Source organism: Camelina sativa, chromosome 3 (genome assembly GCF_030686135.1).
Source record: "Camelina sativa cultivar CO46 ecotype springtype chromosome 3, ASM3068613v1".
NCBI lineage: Eukaryota > Viridiplantae > Streptophyta > Magnoliopsida > Brassicales > Brassicaceae > Camelina > Camelina sativa.
The window spans coordinates 9,647,878-9,662,208 of NC_141882.1; the positions used below are offsets into that span (position 1 = coordinate 9,647,878).

Consider the following 14,331-nt stretch of genomic DNA (forward strand, 5'->3'; position numbering starts at 1 on the left):
GATAGTTAATAGTACTATGTAGGATGTAAAAGTAGTGAATACAACGGCCAACGGGGTGAACAAATGATTTCATCATCACCCAGTACGTGGTCGCAAAGATGATCCTAGTATCGATTCTCTTGCAAAGACAGTCGCTGCAATCAGTGGTTATATGTTTGTTTGAATTAATTTGGAGTGTACGCTTGCTCTCTTTTAGCCTATAGTCGATACAATGGGGTGCTTGTATCCAGCGAGCAAACAATTCTACCCATATACGTAAATGTGAAAAAAAACAATATCGTAGTGTTTTATTGTTTAGAAAGAATTTTTGTATGAATATATGACTTTAAGCCCCAATCTAGTTGGTCAGACAGCCAATTTTGGGCCTAATTTCAACAGAAACAATCGTATAATTAAGCAATAATATGATGATGAACAAAAAAAAAAAATTATCTCACAGAATGTCTTTTCTTTGTGGTTTTGGCTATGAAAGACCAAAAAAAAAAAAGCCAACTCCAACATGTAATCACGTAGTCTGATCGAAATTTGCGTAGTTATTGTCACGTTGCGTTCACGTACGTACGTACTGATTAGTTTTAAATGTTGATTAGTTTGTCACAAAACGTTAGTAGTGAATTAGTGATGGAGATAGACAATTTAACCACATGCATGATTTTGTTATGAAGCCCTTTAATTTCGTCGTTGACTTTATCGACAAATTATTTGTGTGACTTTCAAATTATTATTGCACAAAGTCACGAACTTCTCCACCGATCACCACCACCGGCACCACTTTCCATTTTTCTCTCTACCTCTAAAAGTCATTTTGAATTATTTTTAAAAAAAAAAATCTTAAAAATATTCATTCATAGTTTATGCATTTGATTGTCATTTATGATTTATCACTCGTAATTATAAAAGGAAAAAAAAAACTTCTAGCTGATTTAATTTTCTAGATCTGGCTACGGAAAAAAAAAATACATTCACTAAATGCGAATATGAATAGGACATGGTTGACAAATATTACAATGGTGGATGGAAGTATCCAAAGAAACAGTTTTTATTTTTTATTTTTTTTGTGTGCAAAATCTGACTTTTATTTACCTTTTTTTTTTCTTGGCAAAATACGAAAATTTATTTGGCTATTATAGGAGTGAACGCCAACCAAAAACTTTTAAAATTAAGAATTAATAATATCTCCATCTAGATCTAAAAACCAATTACATAAATATGTTCATACCTGTAAAATATCTAGATCCGCGAAATATAGCTAAGATAATTAAAATAGTTTTTTTTCTCATTCAAATTTAAGAACATACTTATTTGGGATATTCTAATAAATATTCCACCTTTTTAAAAACAAACATATAGATTTTTATTACAAAAATACCACAATTTAGTTTTTTTTTCCAAAAATACCACTAAAATGTAAAATTTTCCAAAAATACCACATAATTGAATTAAAGTTCTAATACTAAAAACTAATTCCTAAATTCTAAATACTAAACCCTACACCTAAAAACTATACTAAAACTAAATGTGTTAACTCAAACCTGAAAAAAAAAATTCTAAATCGTTAAAAATCAGTTTTTTGTGTTTGTGGTAATTTTGGAAAAAAAACCTTTGTGGTATTTTTGGAAAACAAAACTAAAATATAGTATTTTTGGAAAAAAACTTTTTTTGTAGTATTTAAAGGAATTTCTCTATTTTAAATCTGGATACCAGATTAAAAATATCTATATATTTTATTTTGGATCAAATCGCAAAAAATAAAAATTAGCAATAAAATAATTACCAAACATCTCAAAACTACAAATAATAATAATTACGGAACATCATACATCAGTTTCGTGTTCTTGATTATATTAAACCTTTATTTTTATTTTGGTCAAAAATAAGTAAATGTCATATTATCGACGACGAAATAAAACTTTTTTTTTAAAAAATATAGTAATAATGATGTCATACCATCGAATGAATTGAACCTACATATATACCTCTCCGTTCAGTCATCACGTCGTCTCTTTGTCGTCGTCGCCGTCATTTCTCGCCGGGAAAATCGAAAACACAAAAAAAAAAAAATTGAATTTTTAATTTTCTAGAAAAATATGGATCCGATCGAATCAGTGGAGTACGACAACGGCTTTGAAACCACCAATGGTAACTCTCACAACGACCATGGTTGGAAGAAAGTGGTGTACCCAAAACGCAACCGCAAGCAAAAACCGGCGGATCAAGCGGCGACGGCGAACGGTACTGTCACCGGGAATCTAATCCCCAACGGAGCTTTATCCAACGGAGGAAGAGACAACGTCTTCCGTTCTCTCGAGGAGCAAGCTGAGGGTCGTCATCGACGGATCCTCGCGGCGAAGAAGGCTTCTGATGCGGCGGATGTGTCTGATGATGGGAGATCTAAACGGAGATCTAACGGATACGGTGATGAAGACAGCGACAGTGAAATCGCGGCGGGGAAGGGGAATTTGAAGGCAGAGGAAGTTAAGAAACCAAAGGTTAAGAAGGAGAAGAAGCCTAAGGTGACATTAGCTGAAGCAGCTGCTAAAATTGATGTCTCCAATCTCGAAGCTTTCCTCGTTGAAGCTACGGTATGTGTAAATGTATAATTCGCTTGATTGTGATCTTCTCTTGCTATGGACAAATAAAAAAATTGAATCTTTGAATAGGAATCATATGGGAGTCAACCAGAGATTCAGCTAATGAGATATGCTGATTACTTTGGAAGAGCACTCTCTCAAGTATCCTCAGCTCATTTCCCATGGGTTAAAACGTTCAAGGAGTCTCCTTTATCTAAGCTAATCGATGTGAGTTATACATCTCTCTGTTTTGTTTTAAAAGTTTCAATTCATGGCCATGCATCAAGTTTATCTTTTCAATCTACTAGACACAGTTCCCAATAGTTGCATTATGTGTTGTGTGTCTTAGCTAATCATATAGTATTATCGTTTGATGTTGGGTTCTTTATCTTCATAGAGCTGATATCTTCTTCTTCAATAGATTCCACTCTCTCATATTCCTGAAGCTGTCTATAAGACATCAGCTGATTGGATCAACCAACGTCCCATTGAGGCACTTGGAGTCTTTGTATTGTGGGGATTGGATTGTATTCTTGCTGACTTGGCTGTTCAACAAGGAGCTGCCAAGGGCGGTAAGAAGGGCGCTCAACACGCTTCTTCAAAATCTCAGGTATTTTGGTAGCTGTTTGAATAATACCAGTTTCATGGCTTTGGTTTTGTGGATACATCGGTCTGGTTATTGATTTACCATTGCATTTCTAGATTCATCATTGTACGATTCTTTTGATGAATAGGTTGCGATATTTGTGACAGTAGCAATGGTATTGCGCAAGAAGCCTGATGCTCTAACCAATATATTGCCAACTTTGAGGGAGAATCCCAAGTATCAGGGACAAGATAAGCTTCCAGTTATAGTTTGGATGATGGCTCAGGTGTGTGAAGTTTTATTCTTGATATAACAAAGACCCTAAAATTACCAAAACCTATGTTTTTCTTTATGACAGAGATTCTGAAATTTGCTTTCTCTTAATTGATAACTATTCACAGGCCTCCCAAGGTGATATATCAGTAGGCTTGTATGCGTGGGCGCACAACTTGTTACCGGTGGTCAGTAGCAAGAGTTGCAATCCTCAGTCAAGGGATCTTATCCTTCAGTTGGTTGAGAGGTGAGTTAAGTTTTTTCATATGATGTCCTGTTTATGTGTGATAATCATCTATCTAATCTTGGTTTATTGTGTTTTTTCTTACAGGATCTTATCTAACCCGAAGGCCTGGACAATACTTTTAAATGGGGCTGTTAGGAAGGGAGAGCGATTAATTCCACCTCCTTCCTTTGAGATCTTGGTTCGACTTACATTCCCTGCATCATCTGCAAGAGTGAAGGTAAAGTAATATTGTGGCTTCCAAAATAACTGAACGAGGGTTGATTTTGATCTTTAAAAAATGGTTTGACGTGCAGGCAACGGAGAGGTTTGAGGCAATATATCCCTTGCTGAAGGAGGTGTCTCTTGCTGGTGCACCTGGAAGCAAAGCAATGAAGCAAGTCACTCAGCAAATCTTCACATTTGCCCTGAAAGCAGCCGGGGAAGGTATGCTAAACTTTATCTCTATATTCCCACCTACACGTCCGCTAGAAGACGATGCAATAAAATTGTAAATAATGGTTTGATACAGGAAATGTCGTATTAGCCAAGGAAGCCGCTGCAATCACTATCTGGGCTCTCACCCAAAACGTTGATTGCTGCAAACACTGGGTAGGATTCACTCTTTCTTTTCCCACATATGAGTTATTTGTGACTGGCCTTTTACTTTTTGCTTGTGGATCGGGTTAACAGGAGAATCTCTATAGCGAAAATTTGGAAGCCAGTGTTGCTGTTCTTAAAAAGCTCATTGACGAGTGGAAGGAGCGTTCTGTCAAGCTGACTCCTGCGGAAACCCTCACTCTCAACCAAACAATGAAGAGCTTGAGACAAAAGGTTCCAAAACAATGTTCCATCTTTTAAACCTCTTTGTAAATAATTCACCACCTTAAGTACCGTTTCTTATCCAATGATATTTTACTAATCTACAGAACGAGGAAGCTCTTGCCGAGGGAGGAGCCAATGGTGCAAGCCAGTCCCTTTACAAAGATGCAGACAAGTGCTGCAAGGTGATCGCCGGGAAACTCTCAAGTGGTGGCTGCATCAAAAGTATAGCTACCACTGTTGCAGTTCTGGCTGCTGGTTTTGCTGGTGCTGCTGCTGTGTCTGCCAACCCTGGGGCAATGGCCTACGTGAACAACCTAGTGGAGTCGTTGGACCTCAACAAATTTACCGAGACAGTAATGTCAGTGTTGAAGAAATGAAGTGAATACACCTAAGGGGGATGCTAAGCAAGAGAAGCAAATCTCCTTATCGTCGGTGTAGAGAAGTGCTTGAAAAAAAATCGCCCTTTTTACACTCTCTGATTACAAAATTTTGAAACCTGACCGGCATTAGGTGGAGGTTAGGAGGCTAATGAGTGAAGAGAGGAGGTTTCTGTCTTATAATCATGTGTACTTTTGAGGAGTTTGTTCAAAGCTCAAAAGTTGTAGAAGTTGTTGAGACACTGTTTCTAATTTAAGATGTTCTTTGTTTTTCTTCTTTCAGGGAACAATAAAGTTTTATTTTGATTTGTTCTTCAGTTCTTATGTTAATCTCATAACTCGTTTGCTCCATCCAAATCAACATTGCCAAATCTCTTCTGAAGTTGAGAAGCAGTGCCCACAAAAAGCTTTACTTAAAGTCATAAACCAGTGAGGTTGCGAGTTCAATTCCCTTGTAGACCACATTTTTGGTAAAGTATAAACATTTTGGGCCAGAAAAAAACAATTAAAGAGAAAAAGATTAGACCTTTGAAGAATCAGAGAGAAAAGAGAGAGTCGATTCGTCTCAGTATATCTATCACCAAGCGAGAACATTGGAGAAGAAAAAAATCAAAACTTTGAAGGCTCAGAGAGAAGGACGTTCGAACTAATTTACCTTCTTATGTCGCTCTCTACAGTATCTTCCGGTGTGGGCGTTCTCGAGCTCCCATGTTTGCGTCTGTTACCAATCTCAAGCACCCAAATCCAGTTTCTCACTGTCGAAGCTAGAAAACAACCTAGAAGAAGAAGACGAGAGCTCTCCTTTAGCCACTTTCCGGTACTTATCCACTCGAATCTTCATCTCCGTCATGGTTTCTCCGAACTCAATTCAAGTTTTGATCGTTCCCACGGTGGAGAAACTGGACACTCCGATACAACAGAAAAAAGTTCCGTCGCTTCTGTAAGTCCCTCTCATGAGCTCTGATCTCTCAGATTGACTAGTATCAGAAGAGAAAAAAACTTCGATTATAGGTTAAAGGTTAATGCTTTGTGTCTTGTTTGTTGGCGACGTATAAGCTTAGTTTGAAGATGGTGAAGAAGTGAGGAAAAAAAGCTCTTCAAGTGTTGGTGATAGCTATGTGGCCTTGTTTGTTCGAATGCTTGGTTTGGACAATGACCCTCTTGACAGAGAACAGGCCATAGAGGCGCTATGGAAGTACTCTTTGGGTGGAAAGAAATGTGTTGATGCGATAATGCAATTTCATGGTTGTTTGAATCTTATTGCCAATCTTCTTAAGTCAGAGTCCAGCTCCGCCTGTGAAGCTGCTGCTGGGTTGATACGGTCTATAGCTTCTGTGAATCTGTATAGAGAATCCGTTGCTGAGAGTGCAGCGTTGGAAGAGATTACAGCTCTGTTGAGCCAGCCTTCGTTAGCTACAGTGGTATGAAGGCTAATGATACCTAAGTAGTATACTTCTGTTTGTTGGATTTGAATTTGTGATGTTGATTATTTGATAGTTTTGTTTTTCCAGGTGAAAGAGCAATGCATATGTGCTCTGTGGAATCTGACTGTGGATGAAGAAATTAGAGAAAAGGTTGCTAAGTTTGATATCCTTAGGTTACTCATTAGTTTCCTTGAAGATGATGATGTAAACGTAAAGGAAGCAGCTGGTGGCGTCTTGGCCAATTTAGCCCTTAGCCGCTCAAACCACAAGATTCTGGTTGAAGTAGGAGTCATACCCAAATTGGTAAGACCTTTTGGTTTCTGTTCCTAATAGAATCAAATGATCTAGTGATCATTAGTTTTCCATCCATATCCGCTTATCTGTGGCATGTTAGAGTGAAGTGATTGCTAATAATCAAGGGGAGAACTGAAATAACTGAAACAATGTGAAATTGGCTGAGCGTCGCTTAGGGGAATGGTATTTGATATGAAAACTGTCTATTACTTAGTTATACCTCCGTTTGCTCATTACATTCGTGATTGGAATCCAGGCAAAACTATTGAAAGGCGATAATACAGATAACAAAGGGTCTAAAGTTATTAGAAAAGAAGCAAGAAATGTGCTTTTGGAGCTCGCTAAAGACGAACACTACAGAATTCTCGTCATTGAGGAGGGTGTCGTACCCATTCCCATAATTGGTGCAGACTCTTACAAGTCTTTCAGACCGGATCTGTATTCTTGGCCTAGTTTACCAGATGGTATAAAGATCGAGCAGACAAGAAAAACTCCTTCCAGATTTGGTGCCTCTGAGCTACTCCTTGGTTTAAATGTTGACAAGAACGTTGATGACGTAGACGAAGCCAAAATGAAAGCAATTGTTGGGAGGACAAATCAGCAGTTCCTTGCCCGTATTGGAGCAATTGAATTTGAGAAGGAAATTAAATCTGAAGGGCCTGGGAAATCTCAGCAGCTTACTCTTCTTCCTTGTGTAGATGGTGTGGCTCGTTTAGTCTTGATTCTTGGGTTGGCAGACGAATTGGCAGTTACAAGAGCTGCAGCGTCAATTGCTGATGCATCTATCAACGAGGATATGCGGATTTCTTTCATGGAAGCCGGAGCTGTAAAGCCTTTGGTTCAGCTTTTAGCCAACAACAACAAAGAGACTGTTAAATTACCTGTTATCCGTGCTTTGAAAAATTTATCTCTTAGGTGTTTATTTTTGAGAAATCTATTTTTTTTTTTAATTTAGCAGTTTCTCCCAAGAGGTTGTAATTATTTATACCTGATCAAATGCAGCCGCACTGTTTGCCAGAGGATTGAAGCTGAAGGTGCAGTATGGTTTCTTATTAATCTTCTGAAGCAGCCAAAGGTCTCACTTACCCTTACGGAACAGGTCTGACTTCACTTTCTTCCTCCTTTGTTCTTTGATATCTTTTTCCAGGCTATAATGGAATAACTGGATGTGGAATGGTCTTTTGTGAACAACGTTATGCAGATTCTGGATATAGTTGCTCATATCTTAGATCCTAGCAAGGAAATGGAATCCAAGGTGTGTTTAGTTTCCAACTTTTATGAAGGTGTGTGTATTAAAGTTGTTTTCATTTGGCTGAAACTATTTCTCTATATGCTCCAGTTTTATGAAGGGGCGGTGAATGGATCAAAAGCAGACTCCAGGTCAGTCTTCTTCTCAATTTCTTATTTTCTGCTCGTTCTTTTGTAGTTTTAGAAGTATCAGATACTCAATATCTGGTGGGAATGAACAGAGAGGACGTGCTGGATGCTGCTGTTTTTTCTCGGCTTGTCCAGATTGCGAAAACAGCCTCTCCTAACCTGCTAAGAAAGGCAATCTCTATCATCGAGTTTGGTATAGTCACTAATTCAAACATGGACACGATCATCTCCGAGGATATCACAACTGTTATGGATGTTGCTCTCCGGCAGAAAGTCCTGGAAGGTAAAAAGACTTATATCATTAGCTAAAGCTGTTTGAATTCATAGAAGTTGGTTCCTCATATGATTTCACACCGTATTCATGACAACGTACGAGTCTACGTTTTTGGAAATGCAGAACCTGAGAATGAAGCTGAGGAGTTAGAGAAACATCTGCTTGAGTTGGAAGAAGCTGGTTTAACGATTACTGCTGCTTCAAGGCTACTGACCAGACTTCTTGACTCTGAGTGTTTTCGCCAAAGTATGGATACGACGCTTTACACAGAATTACTAAGGAAGATCCTAAGATCAAGCCTCCCTCTACACTACAAAGACTGGGTTGCTGCTTGTCTTGTCAAACTCAACACTCCCTCCTCCCTCTCTCAATCCCTTAACAGCCCAATCAACATCGAGGTACGTCAGTGTTATTAGTTCGGATCTCGATTACTTACAAAACTTTCACCAGGTTTATCTGAATCATCTTTTTCTCATGTATCAAAAGGTAACTCTCTACAAAACGATCCCAAGTCTTGTGGAACAACTGAGCTTCTCCTCATCTCCAGAAGCAAAAGAAGCAGCAGTTGTGGAACTGAACAGGATAATCACCGAGGAAGTTCCAGAATCAACCCAAACTCTTGCTTCACAAGGAGCGATCGAGCCGCTGGTAAAGCTACTAGAAGAAAGAAACGAGCGGTGCGTTGAAGCGAGTTTATCAGTACTGTATAACCTAAGCATGGACAGTGAGAACCACACAGCCATCATAAGAGCAGGAGCTGCACCAGTATTGAGACGTATCGTTATGTCTCAAAGACCACAATGGGAGAAAGCTCTTCGGCTACTCAGAAACTTACCCGTTTGAGACAAGTTACACAACTTCTTGAAATCACAACTTCGTGTCATGTAAATTTTGGAATCGCTCATTAGAATAATAAAAGATATATATATATATATTTTTTTTCTTTTTGGACAATATGGGATTACGTAGCACGTAACGTATCACGATCAGCAGCATATTCTAGTAGATCCACACGATCCACTAAATATACTGTATTTATTTTCTCTTTGAAATGTTTACGCAAGGAAAAAAAAATTAAACAGCGAATCCAACGGCTGAGATTTTCTTACGGTGTCGTTAAAAAGGTGAAAAAGACGAGAGAAACGTTCCAGTGTTACTCACTTGGCCACACGTGTCGCGGTCTCGTTAGCTTCAATTTTTGCGTAGATTATACTCTCTCTCTCTCTCACACACAGAGCTTTGCTTTTTTTATCATCACTCTCCTTCTCTTTCGTTTTCTCTCTGTAACATTCAATTCTGATCTTCTTCTTCTTCGTCTCCTCTCAAGACGGATATGGTTTTCAAGGTTTCTATCGTCTCTACATCTCCTATTGATGGCCAGAAACCGGGAACTTCTGGTCTCCGTAAGAAGGTTCGTTCGATCGATCTCTGTCTTCTGAACTCGCGAACTCGAATTGTTTGTTGCATCTGGATCAGATCTGTTTAGATTTTCTTAGACTATATTATTACTCTCATCCGATTTGATCTATGCATTGATCTGTATTGATTATGCGATTTAGTGAGTGAGTGATGATGACAAATTTGCGTAAATCTACTATCAGATTTCGTCTTTGGATCAATTTTTTTTCGTTTTATGATGAATGATATATCTGGATCAGCTTATAAATCACGTTATAATCTTTGATTTGCTATGCGGTGAATGTTGATTTGATACAATTTATATACATTACGTGTTTTGAATTGATGGAGACTAGATTTGGATGGATATCTAAATCATATATGAGTGTCAATGACCTTCATAAATAAACACTGACGTTTATAAATAAACACTGTTCTGCAATGTTGGATCTGTTATAAATAAATTTGGGTTGGATCAATTTATAGTTTTATACTATGAATCCAGTGATCATATTTGTTTAATCCACTCTGCAGTTATCAAAATTGCATCTTATGGTGTCTTCTCATTAGATATTTTGGTTTACTTAACTGTGTAGGTGAAAGTTTTCAAGCAACCCAATTATCTACATAATTTTGTCCAAGCAACATTTAATGCGCTTACCGCTGAGAAAGTTAAAGGTGAGATTTTTTCTTACTCATCTTGGTTGCTATTTGAGTGGATGGCTGTTGACAAAACAGTTTCCAGGCAGATATTTTGCTCATTCGAGAAATTCATGAGTATTTGTTCATCTTGTGTAGGTGCCACACTCGTGGTTTCTGGTGATGGTCGTTATTTCTCAAATGATGCTGTTCAGGTAATACCAATGTGATTCCGTGTCTTCGAGAATTTTCTGGATGGAATTGTGTATTACAGTATTAGTGCTCATGTACTTACAGTATCTTGAGAGACTCATCTGTTATGTCGCTACATTAGTGATAGGAAATCCTGCTATTAAGATGAATGCCACGCATATTTATCTTTGTTTCTGTCTCAAAAAATTTGAATTAGAACAGCTATAGAAAGATTAGGGGTTATCTTTAAAGATGATCTATATGACTTGCGTGTAAGCTCCGTTGGCTAAGTTTGTTTGACCCGTTCCTGTTACAGATTCAGTTCCTGCTATTTCATTTAGTTATGCTTACCAGCTTTTCATACAATTTTTGTTTTCCCTATATTAACAGATCATTATTAAGATGGCAGCAGCTAATGGTGTACGACGTGTTTGGGTTGGTAAAAACACTCTTTTATCAACTCCTGCTGTATCAGCTGTGATTCGTGAAAGATCAGGAGCTGATGTAAGATATCCTTCTCTAAGCTCATGGTTGTAGTTGTCGTTGGTTTTGTTTTGTTTTTGTTTGTTCACTATAAGCACGAAATGTATGAGAGACTTAATCCCAGTCTCTGGTTACAGGGATCAAAAGCAACGGGAGGATTTATCTTAACAGCAAGTCACAACCCTGGTGGCCCTACTGAGGTTTGTTCCGTTGTTGTTCTGTCTCTGTTGTGCTCTTCCCCCTTTCGATTGAGCTACTCGTTTCATTTCAGTAAACTAGATATATAGATTGATAAGACTAAGAGTTGATTTGATACCCGTTATACAGGATTTTGGAATCAAATACAATATGGAAAATGGAGGACCTGCTCCTGAATCAATCACTGATAAGATTTACGAGAATACTAAGACAATCAAGGAGTACCCAATAGCACAAGATCTACCCAATGTATCTAAACATTCTGAACAATCCTCTTATTTGGCAGCATATTTTCCATCATCTGTCTTTTTTTAAATCATTGTTGATCTGGCTCTACAGGTTGATATCTCTGCCATTGGTGTAACCAGTTTTGAAGGACCTGAAGGAAAATTCGATGTTGAAGTTTTTGATTCCGCGGATGACTATGTTAAACTAATGAAGTGAGTGCCTTCCCTCAAGATTCCTGAATCTGCTCTTACTATGTTTTATGTGCAGTCTCTCTGATCTTTCTAAAAATATTTTCTATTTCCTTTAAGGTCAATCTTCGACTTTGAATCCATCCGGAAATTGATATCATCTCCAAAGTTTACATTCTGGTATGTAGCTTGCATTGGTTCCCAAACCATTTCCATTTGAGTTTTAAGTTTTGTAATATATGGTCCCTCGCTTAAATGTTATATTTACTTTGTTTCATGAAGCTATGATGCAATGCATGGAGTTGCTGGAGCCTATGCACATCGCATCTTTGTCGAAGAACTCGGTGCTCAAGAAAGCGTATTATTAAACTGCACACCCAAGGTCTTAAATTTGTCTAACCAAGAAATTTCAATCCTTAACTGATTACAAATAAACCTCCAGGCTCACTATTCACCTCAATACAACATTTTGTAGGAGGACTTTGGAGGAGGCCACCCGGATCCCAATTTGACCTATGCTAAGGAGCTAGTGGCACGAATGGGATTAGGTAAATCTGACACAGGAGGTGAACCTCCAGAGTTTGGTGCCGCTGCTGATGGTGATGCAGACCGTAACATGATTCTTGGTAAAAGGTAGCCTACTAATGTTCTTTTAAGTGAGATTTATACATGTAACGGGTTAACCAAGTACTTTTAAACTTAAAATATATCTTTTTTTCTAGGTTCTTTGTAACTCCCTCGGATTCAGTTGCTATAATTGCTGCAAATGCTGTTGGGGCCATACCGTACTTTAAATCTGGTTTGAAAGGTGTTGCAAGGTATTATTATTCACTCGGGATTTCTCTATTTCTAGAAGAGTTAAGTGTATGAAACTCTTTTAATCTATCTTTTTCGCTTACTTTTAACTTCCACTTCTTTTAGGAGCATGCCAACCTCAGCTGCTCTTGATGTTGTTGCCAAAAGTTTGAATTTGAAGTTCTTTGAGGTACATGTCACCTTGCAACTTCTATCCAGCTTCTTTTAATTTTCCTACTCCGTAAATTAGTTCACACCTCTCATAAAATCACAAATCAGGTTCCAACGGGCTGGAAGTTTTTTGGTAATCTGATGGATGGCGGTATGTGTTCTGTATGTGGGGAAGAGAGTTTTGGAACTGGTTAGTTTCTATTTCCACACTCACACATCTTGAATAACTTAAAATCAACGTTTACGGTTCTGAAGGGAAGATCTTTCATAGGATCGGATCATATCCGCGAGAAAGACGGGATTTGGGCAGTTCTTGCCTGGATGTCAATACTTGCTCATAAAAACAAGGGAAATATTGACGGTGACGGTAAACTGGTGACGGTTGAAGACATTGTCCGCCAGCACTGGGCTACTTATGGTCGTCACTATTACACTCGTTACGACTATGAGGTAAAAGTTGCTAAAACTTTTGTGATTGAATTATACCATATTTTGCAGAACAAGTAGTACAATTATTGATAGCTTAAAATTTGTCTCCATAGAATGTGGACGCAGGTAAAGCCAAGGAACTGATGGAGCATTTGGTCAAACTGCAATCTTCAATTCCTGAAGTCAACAAGTACACACACGTCTACTTCTCTGAAATTCATTCCTCTTCTACTTGAACATGCACTCGTCAGTCTGGTACTCTGTTTTCCTAACCTCTTCCTCTCTCATTTTTGTTCAGGATTGTGAAAGGAATTCGTTCAGATGTGGCGAATGTCGCTAGTGCTGATGAATTCGAGTACAAAGATCCAGTTGATGGCTCCATCTCGAAGCATCAGGGAATCCGTTACTTGTTTGAGGATGGATCTCGACTTGTAAGTCATCTTTATCTTCGGTTTTGAGCCTTTAGGCATATCAGCTACCCATAGATCTCTAAGAAAACCAAAACTTATGAATCCTCTGTTGTTCTGTCCATACGAAGGTTTTCCGTCTCTCTGGAACTGGCTCAGAAGGAGCAACCATCCGGCTATACATTGAACAGTACGAGAAGGATGCTTCAAAAACCGGACGAGAATCCTCAGAAGCTTTGTCTCCTCTGGTCAGATGCTTACTTTAAAACATCAAATCCATAAATTGTTTTCGGACTCATTCTTTTTAACTAATACCAAAAGGGGTTTTCTCTCATTGAATGTGGAATTGTTGTTGATGTGTGTTTCACAGGTTGACATAGCTCTGAAGCTGTCTAAGATGCAGGAGTTCACCGGGCGATCTGCTCCAACTGTCATAACATAAGAACAGACTGTCAAGTTGAACGACTCAAATCATACACTTTTGTCTGCGTCAATGGGATGCTGTCTTCTTCTTATACTATTTCTTGTTCCAAATACTTACATTATACGAATAAGTAGTCCCAGGGAGAATTTGTATTCTCTGAATTGTGAACAACCCGGACCAATTTCTTTTGAGTTGTCATGAGGCTTATATGCTTTTACGGATTTGGCTTTCTCGGTTTTAGTTTTGTTTTGTCTTGCTTCCATTTTTTCATGATTAAGGAATGTCATTGCAGTTCCATGGGTTTGCAAGTTTTTAGTCTCTTAACATCTAAACTTCATTGATCAACAACATCCATTGACAAAAGGGTGACAAAATCTCAAAATTTTGTTTACATAAAATGTTTTAGAGTTACCAAGAAGAATACATAGAACACAATCTAAATCGTGTACTGTGTAATTCACCGAGTTTCGCTGTGGTGGGATATTGTAAATTGATTAATGCATGATAAAAATTATGCTATTAGACAAAACCCATATTTTTACTTAAACTTTAAAAA

General features: G+C 38.1%; 3 protein-coding genes across 3 annotated transcripts; all 3 read left to right on the plus strand.

The window, feature by feature from the left end:
• The first annotated feature begins 1,816 nt into the window (after positions 1-1,816).
• On the plus strand, positions 1,817-5,171 carry LOC104776443 (uncharacterized). Its single transcript, XM_010500520.3, has 10 exons — positions 1,817-2,582; positions 2,661-2,798; positions 2,992-3,180; positions 3,305-3,442; positions 3,558-3,676; positions 3,761-3,893; positions 3,970-4,099; positions 4,185-4,264; positions 4,346-4,486; positions 4,582-5,171. Exons 1-10 carry the CDS (start codon positions 2,088-2,090, stop codon positions 4,852-4,854), a joined length of 1,836 nt encoding a protein of 611 aa, XP_010498822.1. The 5' UTR covers positions 1,817-2,087; the 3' UTR covers positions 4,855-5,171.
• A 120-nt stretch (positions 5,172-5,291) lies between these two features.
• On the plus strand, positions 5,292-9,177 carry LOC104776444 (uncharacterized). The gene is made up of 10 exons (XM_010500521.3): positions 5,292-5,794; positions 5,916-6,275; positions 6,366-6,581; positions 6,829-7,487; positions 7,575-7,671; positions 7,774-7,827; positions 7,912-7,952; positions 8,042-8,232; positions 8,347-8,621; positions 8,710-9,177. Exons 1-10 carry the CDS (start codon positions 5,516-5,518, stop codon positions 9,064-9,066), a joined length of 2,529 nt encoding a protein of 842 aa, XP_010498823.1. The 5' UTR covers positions 5,292-5,515; the 3' UTR covers positions 9,067-9,177.
• Positions 9,178-9,249: 72 nt separating this feature from the next.
• LOC104776445 (putative phosphoglucomutase, cytoplasmic 1) lies at positions 9,250-13,996 on the plus strand. Its single transcript, XM_010500522.3, has 18 exons — positions 9,250-9,634; positions 10,218-10,299; positions 10,420-10,475; positions 10,843-10,956; positions 11,073-11,135; positions 11,263-11,382; positions 11,473-11,573; positions 11,670-11,729; positions 11,832-11,931; positions 12,025-12,182; positions 12,272-12,367; positions 12,471-12,534; positions 12,624-12,705; positions 12,787-12,965; positions 13,058-13,134; positions 13,243-13,375; positions 13,483-13,599; positions 13,722-13,996. The coding sequence occupies exons 1-18, from the start codon at positions 9,557-9,559 to the stop codon at positions 13,791-13,793; spliced, it is 1,752 nt and encodes a 583-aa protein (XP_010498824.1). The 5' UTR covers positions 9,250-9,556; the 3' UTR covers positions 13,794-13,996.
• Positions 13,997-14,331: the final 335 nt, after the last annotated feature.

Excerpts from the sequence above, each read along its gene's own strand:
- LOC104776444 (XM_010500521.3), top strand. The coding sequence starts at position 5,516 with ATGTCGCTCTCTACAGTATCTTCCGGTGTGGGCGTTCTCGAGCTCCCA. Across the intron at positions 6,276-6,365 it reads AGCCTTCGTTAGCTACAGTG|GTGAAAGAGCAATGCATATG; the intron begins GTATGAAGGCTA and ends TTGTTTTTCCAG. Across the intron at positions 8,622-8,709 it reads ACAGCCCAATCAACATCGAG|GTAACTCTCTACAAAACGAT; the intron begins GTACGTCAGTGT and ends ATGTATCAAAAG.
- LOC104776443 (XM_010500520.3), top strand. The coding sequence starts at position 2,088 with ATGGATCCGATCGAATCAGTGGAGTACGACAACGGCTTTGAAACCACC. Across the intron at positions 4,100-4,184 it reads CCTGAAAGCAGCCGGGGAAG|GAAATGTCGTATTAGCCAAG; the intron begins GTATGCTAAACT and ends GGTTTGATACAG. Across the intron at positions 4,265-4,345 it reads TTGATTGCTGCAAACACTGG|GAGAATCTCTATAGCGAAAA; the intron begins GTAGGATTCACT and ends TCGGGTTAACAG.
- LOC104776445 (XM_010500522.3), top strand. The coding sequence starts at position 9,557 with ATGGTTTTCAAGGTTTCTATCGTCTCTACATCTCCTATTGATGGCCAG. Across the intron at positions 11,136-11,262 it reads ACCCTGGTGGCCCTACTGAG|GATTTTGGAATCAAATACAA; the intron begins GTTTGTTCCGTT and ends CCCGTTATACAG. Across the intron at positions 11,730-11,831 it reads TCTCCAAAGTTTACATTCTG|CTATGATGCAATGCATGGAG; the intron begins GTATGTAGCTTG and ends TGTTTCATGAAG.